The sequence below is a fragment of the Apteryx rowi genome, unplaced genomic scaffold (genome assembly GCF_003343035.1).
Source record: "Apteryx rowi isolate R43461 unplaced genomic scaffold, aptRow1 scaffold_80, whole genome shotgun sequence".
NCBI lineage: Eukaryota > Metazoa > Chordata > Aves > Apterygiformes > Apterygidae > Apteryx > Apteryx rowi.
In genome coordinates this window covers 787,979-800,591 of record NW_020451094.1, presented here as the reverse complement: position 1 = coordinate 800,591, position 12,613 = coordinate 787,979, and the positions used below count along the sequence as shown (strand labels likewise).

The 12,613-nt window shown below is 50.4% G+C and overlaps 1 protein-coding gene across 3 annotated transcripts in view; it reads right to left on the bottom strand.

Annotated features, from left to right (window-relative positions):
- Window positions 1-3,958: 3,958 nt before the first annotated feature.
- Window positions 3,959-12,613, bottom strand: part of PACS2 (phosphofurin acidic cluster sorting protein 2) — a 54,012-nt gene continuing 45,357 nt past the window's right edge. For 2 of the 3 annotated variants that reach the window (XM_026089177.1, XM_026089178.1), the window contains 4 exons: window positions 11,599-11,734; window positions 7,506-7,732; window positions 5,325-5,438; window positions 3,959-4,285 (listed from right to left, as the gene is read on the bottom strand). In XM_026089177.1, the coding sequence (XP_025944962.1) occupies window positions 4,167-4,285; window positions 5,325-5,438; window positions 7,506-7,732; window positions 11,599-11,734 (596 nt within the window). In that variant the 3' untranslated portion in view covers window positions 3,959-4,166. The remainder of the gene's footprint in view (window positions 4,286-5,324; window positions 5,439-7,505; window positions 7,733-11,598; window positions 11,735-12,613) is intronic. The other variant, XR_003257341.1, reaches the window with a different exon arrangement.

The window sequence follows — 12,613 nt, the reverse complement described above, 5'->3', positions numbered from 1 at the left end:
CGATGCCACCAAACCCTTCCCCTTCCATCTTTTGTCTGCTCACCAGCTCTGTTAAACTAGATCAGTATCTCTCAGCCCAGCACAGCAACAAGCTCTTTCCTGAGACCTCACCTCTGAGCAAGGTGGGGACCCCTCTCCCAAGAGCAACTGCAAAAGAAACCAGCTGCTTTGGGAAGCCACAGCCAGGAGAGCAGCGAGGGGCTCTGCAGAGAACAGCAGCCCAGAAGGGACGGGGAATCCCGCTGACACTGCCTCCGAAGCACCTCCCCAGGAGAGGTCAATCAGAAGAGCAGTGCTGGAGAGCAGGACAGGGCTGTGCCTTCACTGGAGAGCACAGCCCCAGAGCTGGACAGACAGGCGAGCCTTCACTCAAAGCAGGCCCCATCTGACACAGGCCTGCAAGATCACGCCTCTGCACTTCTTTGTTCAAGTTGCACCTTCTGTGCCAAAAGAGCTGAATGTGGAGCTGTGCTAGTCCCTCCTTTAAGCCATCTTTCTGTACTTATCAGCTCATAAGCGATCACCTAACCCTGCCGTGCTGGCACACCTCTGCTGGCTCGAACCCAACGCTGCCCTGGCAGCTCTCCCCAAGCCCCACTGCCCCAGCAGGGATCCCTCTGTCCAACTGCCGGGGCTTGCTCGCAGCAGGCTCCCCCAGACAGCTCCTGGGGAAGGTGGGAGAGCGCCTTGTGGGAGCCCTGAGCTCAGCCGCTCACCGGGTGCAAAACCCCTTCCCAAAATTGTCTGAACCACCTGCTCACTTTGACATTCATTTGCTTTAGAGATAGAGACCTGTTTCTCCTCCAGCCAGGGAAAGAAACAGCTGCAGAAAACGGCTCCATATGGTACAAGAGAAATGACAGCAGCACAACACACCCTGATCAGAGCAGCACCACCAAACTCACACACCAACCCTTGGCTCCATGGCTGGGAAACACCACAGCTACCCCCAGGCATACAGCTACCCACGGGCCAGGCCCAGCCGGCCCCCGGCAGACTCAGGAGCACAAGGCTGAGAAGCCAGGAAGTTTCCTTGCAAGAGTGAGTGCCTCATTTCGGAGCGAAGGCAGCTTCCCACAGGAGAGAAACCCCGTGGAGATGCAAGTCCTCAGGTCTCAGGAGTGCAAAGTGTTTCCCGGTGAGTTCACTTGTATAAAATTAGAGCAAAACATAAACCAACATGAAATGCAACAAGTGGGAGTGTTTCTCTCTCACACATACACACACACATACATACGTACAGAGTAGAGCAGGGCAACACATACTTGATGGGCAGGACCCTGGAAATCCTGTACTAGCTACCGTTTGTTTCTCTACAGTAGGTTGAAATACAAAGAGGAGCACAGTGACGGTTCCCCCCTACCCTCCCACCCCCCAGTAAACAAAGTTATTGCAGTCGGTCAGTTCACCCCACCTCTGCAGCGATACCGCGCGCCGGCACCCAGGGCCGCCCGGGCTGCCTGTGGTTCCTGCTGCTGGAACCAAGCCCAATCGCTCTCCTCACACTAGCGTGAGACTCAAGGAAAAAAAATCACACGCTGACTAATTTCCTTTAAAAAGCTTTTTGATGAAACAGCCTCAGTTAAAAAAAAAAAAAAAAAAAGTGATGTGCTTATACATGGTCTCCCACACTACTGCTGCTAGGCAACACTATACAATCCTAGAGCATCAGTTCAGGTCAACCTGAAACGCTTGAACCAATGGACATGACTACGTTCAAACTAGAGCCGAGCCTTTGTCACAGCCAAGTGCTAGCAGACGGGAGGCAGACCTGCCCCTGGGACTGCAGGAAAAAAGGGAATATTGCAGTTAGAGTAATAGGGCCTGCCCAGCAGCAAGTTACTGTGTGCTGGACCACACCATCTTCCCATGTGTGGTTTGAAGAGAATACCTTGTTCCCAGCCAAGTAAGTTGCACTTGTTCTTGGAAAGGTTTCATGAAATCAGTCTGCAAAGCAGCCTATGTTATTAGCTGCAACAGACACTGGATCCAGCAGGGACCACACTCTTGCCTAAAAACCCCCTCTTCTCTTTGGCAGGAGGACACCTAACGGAGCACACCACCAGCTCCCTGTCCAAAACAGGCTGGGTGATCCCTCTGCAGAGCAGGACCCACCATGCAGGGCAAAGCAGATTCTCCAACCTTTAAAAATTCAAGGGGAAGGATCAGACAAAAAAAAATTTACTGCCCAGCAGATGCTGGAAAAGGCTCAGAAGCATCATTGCCTCTCCGAAAGGGCCTTCAAGAAATCCTTGTGGAGCCTGGCATGCCCATAAGGGTGGGACCCCTCAAGTCCCCATAAGGGACTTGAGTCCCTTATCCTGAAAGGCCAGAGATCTCTGCTTTTCCTCGTGGCAAACATGCTCTGCACCCAAAACTCCATCCGCCACCTGTTACCAGTCCCTCCCGGGAATGCCTTGGGAAGCCTTAACAGCAAAAAAACACCTCTGCAGCACTCGGAGGCTGCCTAGAGCTGCTGGCTGTCACACTGACTTCTTTTGAGTGCCATCTCCGTGTCCTAGCACCCCAAGCGTCATGTCCCTGGCAGCATCAAGGTGCACAGTGTGAACACAAGCGCAGCTGGAACCAAGCCAATCTGAGCTTGGGTGAAAGACACCCAAAAGTCTCACTCCTCCAGCTCCTGCAATGTCTTGCTGCCTGAGGTGGACAGAGAACCTGGCTGGCTTCATCCTCTCTCATGTCCAAGCTACACCTCCACTGCAGCTTGGGACTGAAACCACAGCAAAGCCTCAACCCACAGGCAATGCTCTGCCAGGGCAAATACATATGCTGCCGGGGAAAGGATGCAACCAATGGAGAAATGCCCATAGGAAGGAACATTCAAAAATGAGAAGGCAAGGACAAATTCCATCTACAGACCAGGCCTGCAGGAGGCCACGTGCCCCTAGCACCCTCTATTTTTGTTACAGGTCTTTGTCCCTGTGAGGACAGGTCCTAGGTGATTAAAGAGAGCATGGTGAAATTACAATTCTGCAGTGGCCCTGAAGTCACTGCACATGAACCGGGGAGGTGCACAAGGGAGACAGCAGCAGGCTCTCTAGAGCACAGTGTGGTCAGGGCAGGACAAAGGCAGAGCAGATAAATCAGCCCACGCTATCTCACATGTGCAGTTTGACAGATGGACGGGAAGGCAGCTGGACATGCAGGGCGCCTAGCTGGCTCCAAGTCCAGCTGCTACAGTGATGTATCATTTCACAGACAACGGCTCATCTTCCTGGGTTTGTTTTTTTGGCAACTTAAAATTTTTTCTTTTAAGAAAGTGTTAAAAAAAATCTGCAGCTATTAAAAAAATCCTTTCCCTTTAGAGGCTGGATGAGGTTTTATTGACAGGTAAATAATTGGTGCGAGTATGTAAATAGCAGCGACCCCACTGAGGTGGCGTCCCTCAGCAGCACAGCCAGCTGCAGGGACATTGTGACTGGCTCAGTTTGGTCATTGTCACAGACCTGGGACACTGGAGTTTCCTTACATCTAGTGTTTCTTAATTTCTGTTCCTGCCCAACCTCCTCAGGCCTCACCTCAGCACAAATACCTGCCTGTCTCCGTGACAGACTCCTTGCACTGAGGGGGGAACTCCTCTCCTGACCTCCCTAGCTACGCAGTTGGTTTGTTTTTCAAACCAGACAGCTGAACTCCCTCCACACTCACTGATCTCTCGTCCTTTGGCAGCAGGAAGAAAGACTGGCCGTCTTTTTTTCCTAGGAATATGGAGGGAGGGGGCTAGACACACTGTAATGCACGTGACCTTTCGCAAAACCCATTCAAGCTGATCCATGGCTCCCCCAGCCCCCGCACACCAATGAGGTCTCAGGTTAATAAGCAGTGCAGTTATTCAGCTATCTGCTCGTAAGTGGTAGGTGTTCTTGGGCAGGTTGCCTGCTCCTGCCAACTCCCCCATGACTTTATGTTGTCAGCACATCTATATTTAAGACTGGGKTTTTTTTGCCTTTGTTTAAAGGGGTTTCCTTCCCTTGTAGTAAACTTAAGAGTTAATAGAAAAAAGTAATTCAAAAGTAATCCAAGCACATCTGTAAGTAATTCTGCAGGAGAGAGGGCAGAGCGACGCAAGTCGGAGTTGGCACGCAAATCCTGGCTCCTGGTGTGCAGTCTCCGGGATGGACAGAAGGTCCCTCCGCCGAGCACGGCTAGAAGTTAGATTTGGAGTGTCCAAATATGCAGATGGGAAAGTGCTTGACATGAGAGGACCACTGCGCTGCCAGCTGAAAGAACTTGACGTCGTTCCACTCCACCCCATCGATCAGGACTGCAGGGGAGGGCAAACAAAGAGGTGAGTTAGGAAACACTGAGCAGAGCCATCGACCTGAAACACATTTGTTAAAAACCTCCCTGCAGTGGGGAGATGGAGGCCTGGCCATATGCTGTGCTCACCCTATGAGCTGCTCTGTCTGGCCACCTTGTCGCTGTCACTGTAACTAGCTGCATGCATGGGGGAAAAAGGGTCAAGTGCAAGCCAGGTTTAGGGAGAACAGCTCAGATTATTATTCTAGCATCACCCCTGTATCATTTCTGTTCACTGACACTGGAGCTCCTCACGCTGCTGACTTCAGCTTCACCTGATCTGATCTCTCCAATTTCCTAAACACACTTCACCTTTTCCTTTGGGCATGGAGTCTTACAGAGACAGACTTGAGTCTTTCTTCATTGGCACTTTTAACCAGGAGCTCAGTGTTTCCTAAAGGGGTGACACATTCTGTGACCACCCCCACACTCTCACTAGTGTCACAGGGGTTGGGCCAGGATTAAGGAGGATGAGCTGAGCAGGTATGTCTGCTGTTAATGGTGGTGGGAATTATTAATTGAATAGAGTACAAGGATACTTCTGATACTGGATGCACAGCTTCACCGACAGCCACTTTAGGGCAGCCTGCAAGATGCATTTACAGCTGCTGCTACAGTGTGCCTTTGTGCCAGAGTCCTGCCTAGAGGACTCTCACGGCTCTGCACCGTCACTTCCCAGTTGTGTACTGGAAACAGTGAACAACGGGGAGGGGAAATGGAGCCTGGCCCAGTCCCTGGCCTGATGCGGAGCACTGATTCAGAGGAGTTCCTAGGAAAAGGAGCATTTTCCCATGACCCAGACCCATTAAGCAATCCCCATGTCATCTGCCAGGAGGACTATTCTAGCATCTGCTGAGGGTGTGAGGGGACATATCCATGCCCCTTTTCCAGGAATACCCCCATTATGTTGGCTCTGGGACACCAGTCCAGCCCTTTACCTGGACGACAGCATTAGCAGCTGAGCCTCACCCTAGAGCCCTACAGGACATTAGCACTGCACTTACCCCGCAGCATGTTCTGCTGATGTTTTGCTGTGCAAATCAACCTGCTGATTCCTTCAATACACTGGCTCTTTGACTCAACCTCCTTGTCTTTAGTTTTCTTGGGCAAGAACATCACTGTAAGAAAACCAAATCAGCACACAATGAACATCTGTCACTCACAGGAGCTGTAGCGAGGCTCATTTGGGTCTTTCCATTTAAACACTGATTTAAATCAGATTTAAATTCTGATGTCTTAGAATTCTATTTCCAATAAAAATTTTAATTTTAACTCCTACAATTATCCCTGTTTGGCAGGAGTTTGATTACGTGAGTGCTCCGTGGTGTCCCCTATACACATGAACATCTTAGGCCTTAGTGTCACTGTATGAAGCATTCCCAGCTCATAATCCAGGTCCCAAAGGGCACCTTCAGGGTAACTTTCTTGCCATTCCGCTGGGACCCTTGGGAATTGTATTTTAAATTGAGTTGTATCTGCAGCAGTAGCCAGTCTGCGCCTTGCACAGGGCTGACAGGATCTGCTAGGCAGCCGCACCACCTAGGGGGAGTCCCACATACTGCACATGGCTTCCAGGCACCGCGCTCGGCTCCAGCCCCCTCAGGCCCACCCGGATGTCTCTGCCAGCAGATTTGCTGTGCTAACAGTGATCCAGCGGCCAACATGAGCCAGACTGCAGGGACACCTAGAGAGCCGGAGCAGCTGCAAGCTAAGGGAAATGGGTGGAGAGGGAAGGTGTTAGAAAGGACTCTGCTGAAGAGGGTCCAGCCACCCAAGAAGCATCCAAATGTACRAGCGAAAATGCAGAAACTGGCTCCATGAAATCTGGTGGCATTCACCAGGGCTGCTCTAGGCTGGGCCAGCCACAGTGATGAGTATTTTGAGTGTGTCTCAGCATTGCCTCTCCCAGAGCAGAATATTCCATTTAGAAAGGAGACAGGTCTGATTGGGGGTGAGAGCTCTGGGTACCAACAGTGCCACAGCTGTACTGAGCAGTAAAACAATGCCAGTACTGACCTAGCTGCAGGGGAGCTGCAGAGTTACATGCCTGTGTCCTGCAGCCACAGGTCTGCGAGGCTCTGCACGTCTGCTCTCAGAGCCCCCGAAACCTCCCGCTCCACTAGGAATGATTTCCAGGCCCGTGGGCAGGAAGCTGTTGTAAAGACAGCTATTGGCATCTGAATGCAAGTGCAGAACTGCCTGKCTGCTTCCTTGAAAACACTTAGCAGAGCTATCCTCAATTTCTAATGTGTTTCACACCACCAAGGTCAGCTGCAAATACAGAATTACTGACAACATCTAAAATGCAATGTCTTCTTGAGAAAAATAATTTTCTGCTCTTAAACTCATGGTTTCAGATTTAAACAAGGAAAAATTAATGCCAGGCTTTGTGCTGGGAGCATTCCTCTTTTACCTCCCTCTTGTCCCACAAAGCGCTCTGTGCAAGAACATAGCAGCTCCTGGAGAACAGCTTGCATTGGTACAACCCTGCTCTGAGTGAGGTCACCTCTCATGCACAGGGGCACGACTAGCACTGGCTTCGCAGGTCTGGCTGGCGCCTTTGTCCAGCTGTGACAGCCAGTACTGTAAGGCAAGGACACCGTGTCAAATCCAGTGAAATGTCTCTGCTGGGGCTGCTGCCATACGGTGCAACATGATGGGATGTACACACATCCTGACTCCAGCTGCATCTTGGTCACGCGCCAGAGGAGAGACCAGAGCATGGAGCCTTATAGGCCTCAGGGTCTGCCCTGACCCTGGTGAAGAGGGGCACAAGCTCTCTCTTTATCTAAAACCCCCAAACCAGCACCAGTGGGTTCACAAAGAACACAGGGAAGCTGTCCAGAGCAGCATACCTCCAGGGTCTCTGCACAGCCACCCACAAAATGACCTTGCACTGTCCCTACTTTTGTTCTTCTGGGCCAGACCACYTTAGCTGTTCAACTACAAGTGTGAAAACATCCCATTTTCACAGCATGAAGAGGAATCATCCTTTCAAGCACCCTCTCACCTGATACAGTCACTTCTACTCTACAGAGAGTCCAGGATTGGGGGGGGCTAGACGTGCAACTATGGCTCTGTAATGTGGGACTGAGAAGACAGGAAGCCCTGGAGCAGCAGAACAGGGAGAGCAGCATTGCATTCCTGGCCTCTGGCAACAGTAAACATGTGACATCCCACCTTACCTTTCTTGTTCTTCTCTTTTGTCACGACAGTCATGGACATTGTTGGAGTGGTAGCGATCTCGCCACTGGCAGGTAACCTGCTGACCTGGAGGGACCGGAAAGTGCATTTCAGTGTGTTTTTGGTAGTGGAGGGGTCCTTCTTCTCTGGGTCTCTTTTTCTGTCCATGGGTGCAGCTGCGATCCAGTAATCCACCTGCAGGCCCATCAGCTCAGCACCAAGGCTCTGGCTAGAAAATATAAGAGGATCATTTCTGCACGGCCCTCAAAAGCATTCCCACCCGTCTGTGTTCTTCAGAGTGGCTGCCATTCCTAGCCAGATGGTCAGAGGACATGTGCCTGACTCCTCGGGAAATGAGGCAGGAACATTTCTTGGTGTGACCTGACAGTCACAAATGCACAAGAAGTCATCACTCAGCAATGCAGCCTGGCTCACATCACATGGTGGCACTGGCTTGGCAGCACAGTGCTGCAGCAAGCTGAGACAAGCTGACCTGCTGCTCAGCTACAGGGACAAGCAGTGGGAAAGGGATCAGACAGACTGTTTCCTAACACGATGCTGAGCTCAGTGACCCAGCAGGTGAAGGCAGCCCAAGGTGGCCCAGGTCATATCCAGTCTTTGAGCAGGCTGCAAGCATTTGGCTGTAGCTTCCTGGGCATTGATGAGCCAAATGACTTTGGCTAGGCACAGTACTGCCAAAACCATCTCTGAACTGTGGGAAACAAAGTGCTGGCAGGTCCCTGAACATCAGGCACTCAGTTCCCAGCCTCCCTGACTACTTCCATCTCCTGTGTCCATCAGCTCCTCCTGTCACCAGCTGCTTCCCTTCCTGCCCAGATACTCCACCAGGACATACAGGATCCCTGCTCTCCCCAGTTCCCTATAACGCAGCTTGCATGGGGCAGTTCACCACACAGCTCTGCTGGGGGCCAGGAAACTCCTGCGCTGGGAAAGTGCTTTGTAAGTCCTGTGATGTTTGCTAAGCAACAGTGGATTTCAGGACATGAACTTCTACTGAAAACTCTTTCACGTAATGCAGTAATGGGCAGGCATCACACAAAACACACTGCCAGTCTTTCTTGAGCCAGAAAGGGGAAGATGAGCAGCCTGGGAAATTCCACCCACACTCCTTGCTTGCCCACTGCCGCTTGCTAGCTAATGAACACAGCAGTTACCCTGAGCAGACCAGAGGTTACCATTCAGGCTATAGCATGTCCCACAGCCACACTTACACCCAGCAAGAACATAGCAGGGAGGCACTGGACCTCAGAGGGAAGAGAAAACTCCCCTGCGACTGCAAGATGTAGTTCTCATGCACCTGGAGACAGAGGGTTTTGGGGGGCTCCTGATCAGGGAACCTCTGGGGAGGTTGGGACTGACTTAGCCAAGAGCGTGGCTGGAGCTGGTGACACACAGCTTGGAGCAAGCCATATAGGGAGGTGACATGTACATGAGAAGATGGGGGCAAGGCAATGGAAAAAAATATAAAAAAATACTGTATTTCACCACCACTATCTGATCTCTCACCCGTCCTTCCCCACATGAAGGATTGCGCCTCTAAAACCAAAACAGTCCTACGACCCCAGGTTCAATGGCCTCTTAAATGACCACCCTGAGGAACTTCACTGACCCAGAGATGAAGGCCTATAGCTTTTCTTACACAATAATACACCGAGTGTTCAAATAACACGGAAGCAGTAGACAAAAACCTAACTTACGTCATTTATCTACCAATCTGTTGGCAGATTACATTTAACTGTGTCCCTTATCAGAGAAACGGCAACTGTTAACAAAGTTGAATCTGTGAGCCTGAATGAAATATTCATCTCCCTACCACTGCCTGTGTAATAAGAAACCCTCAGGTCAAACAAGAGCACTGTTATGGTCCTCTCAGCAAATCTTTTCCTTTCCTCTGCCATTTATCAACTGTAGCCAGACTGCAGAGCACAGTTGATCTTGAATTATCAAAACCAGGTTTCGGTTTCCCAGGGCAATTTTTAGAAGTGAAATTTTTTTTAAAGGTAATTTTCTGGAGATGCAGCTTCGCATTTTAAAACTCCTTTGCATCCTGTTTCTCATTTCAGTTGTAAAGATGAAGCATCTTAACGTTCACTAGGCCTAGGCAGAATTTTCTATTCCCTCCCTGGTTAAACAAGTGGCTTAATCTTTCAGGCTGGGTCACTCCCTGGCCTCTGTGCTGTTATACACATATCCGTGGAGATGGAATAATGTTGAGCCTAAACTTCCTTGTTTCCTGATGATTTTACCACACAGCCTTAAGCCGAAAGGTAGCAAATTCATAGACCTAGGGTGCCAACTTCAAATGTGCCACCTTCAAGACTCACGGTTTAAAGTTTACGCTCCTATGGATACAGGCTCCCAAACCACTTCTGCATTTGGAAAGCCCATGCAGAGCTCATGTATGAGAAGTCAGCTCCGCTCTCCAAGGCCTGCACAGCCCCCAGCTCACTGCAGTGCCAACCAGCGCTGCTGGGACAGGCCTGGGCCCAGGAGGGCTCTCCTGCTGTCAAAYCGCAGGAGGACCAACAGAAGGGACGTAGGGAACTGGGCCAGCTGGGACAGTCTAAAGGCCACAGGCACCTTCCTGTAGCTGGGTGCCTGCTAAACTGGGACTTCCACATTTCCACATCCTCTTGTTAAGAGAGAACTTTCAAGCCAGTTTTAGAAGTCAGAGGCTAAAGGGTCTCATGCAGCTTTCTGAGGTTGGTAGGAAAGGTCCCACTGAGGGAGACCAGTAGTCCCTCCAGACCTGCTCTGTCTCCAACAGAGACAGTAGGAGATGCCATTTCGGGAGAGCACAGACCATTCCCTTGGACACCACCAGCATTCATAATCACTGAATTAGGCATGTTAAAGGGGACAATCCTGCCTCATCCTTTAGCATCCATTTACGGACTTGTTGTCCATGAATTTGCCTAACCCCTCTTTGACCTGCTGATCCTGTTGTCACACAAGGCAGCAGAGGCAGACAGGTTCCCAACAAGCCTTCCCTGCTGTGTACATAAGTCCTTTGCTTTCTCTCTTATAATTAAGTCTGGCTAGTTTCACTGTGTGCCCCTAGGTCTTGTATTGCAAGTTTGGTTCAGTATTCAGCAGACCCATCACCACTGTGATTTTATAAGCCTTGATAATCTTCTGTCTCCTCCTCCCCAAACTGTAGAGTCTCAGTCTTTTTAGTGTCTCCTCATAAGGTTGCTGCTCTGTCCCCTTGATTGCCTTAGAGAAGGTGCAGAGGAGGGCAACCTAACTTCACTGCGTCCTTCTGGAGATGGAGACCAGAACTACAGACAGAGCGCAAGGCAGCTGTGCCAACATTTTATGTAGCAACAAAATGAGAGTCCTGGCCAGGGCAATTCTTTACTAGCAGTTTTCTGGTAGTTCCCTCCCTTTACTCCCATAAATTTCAGCTAAGCTAGCTTAACTTTGCCTACAGGTGTTGTCTCCTTGCTGTTCAGGTAAGCTCTCAGGCATGTGCATGAAAGGGAACTTGCCATTCCACTGTACCACCTTACAACTATCAGCTCTCCCTCACAGGAGCTGAGCCTGCTCCTTCCACAGCATCACTCTGACCTTACAGTCACTTGGTCACATCTGTTCAGACCTTCAAAAACATATTATGGTAATTGCGAGGGGCTAGATTAGCTGGGGAATGGGCATTTGGGTGTTGCCCAGGTACCCTGAATCAAGGTCAATATTTTCTTTGGCTACATGTATCCCCAGCAGAATCCAGTCCCAAAGGGAAGATGCTGGAAGATGGAGAACATAAACCCTCCCAAACAGGTGGCCGCAATGGCTAATCAGACTATGAGAAACAAGGCTGCCCTTTTGGTTTCCRTGTGCCTGCCTTTGAAAAATGCAGCCTTCCCATTGCATGCAAGACCCCCTCTGCTCTCCCCAGCTCCCCAGCAAGCAATTCCAGAGGCAAAAGAAGTGAAAAGCAGAGGTGACAACTTCAAGCATTCACTGGGGAGGAAGGAAGTAGAGCTATGGGTTTTCCTTTAGAAGAGGTTTCTTCTCACCTGTATCTCAGATAAGACAGCTGAGGGGGGTGTAAGGAGACGAAGCATGCTTTACCTTGCAGATGAGAAGCTGCCTGTGACAGATGGCGAGGAAGGTGGTGTGGGGGAGGCTTCTTTCACAGCAGGCGACACAGATGGTGGAGTAGAAGAAAGGACACTGGAGCTAGAGGGAGCTGCGTCATCAGAGTCACCTTGAAGATAAGGAGTCAAACTGTCTGGGTTTGTCTCACAGCCCAGCGCATGCACGCTGGGCTAGCTTAGTCTCTTTGCCCACCCTCCTGCTGCACACTGCACAGGTCTCTGTTGGCTTTGCTCAGACTCAGTCCAGAAATCAGCTAGCCATCAGCTCTGACTCCCTCCATACTTGCACCACGAGACTTTCTATAATCAGGTAGGAGGCAAGCACAGACATTCACACTCCTCTGGGCTCCCCATCTGGCATCTGCTCTCCTAGGATTTGCTCTGAAGCTTCCAGCCAATTTCGAGCCTCCTGCACTGTCAGGAGAGCCCAGACCATTGATCCCTACTAGGGAATCTTCCCCCATGACCATGGCAGATCAGCACCATTCCAAGACACTTGGAGAATCCAGTAGTTTTGGGCTGATCATAGGGACTTCCCCATTCGCCCTTGTTTCTACCCTCCATGGCCAAGGCCTTGTTCCTTTCACGCTGGCCCTTTGAGGGTGCTGGGAGAAGTGTGGCAGTATGGAACAACCCACATAAGGGCTTTTTCCATGCACTGACCTATGTGCAACCCAGGCCACTGGCTTAATGGTAAAGCAATGTAATAAATAGTCCCAACAGATTAGGAAAAAAAATATTCCTAACCAATAGCATGTATGAAGAAGGAGAAAACAAGTTCACACTGATGAAACCTCACCACCCCACATGCACATACGTAAAGTGTGCTGTATCATGAAAGTCAGTTTTACTCTCCCCCATTAGAATATCTGGGTCCAAATTCTTTGTCAGATTGACAAACCAGATGCCCCATCCAGAGTTTCCAGTGTTGGGTGTGTGTCTGAGATTGATTTTATCAGGCAGTTGAACCCAGTGTAGAGAGATGGGCA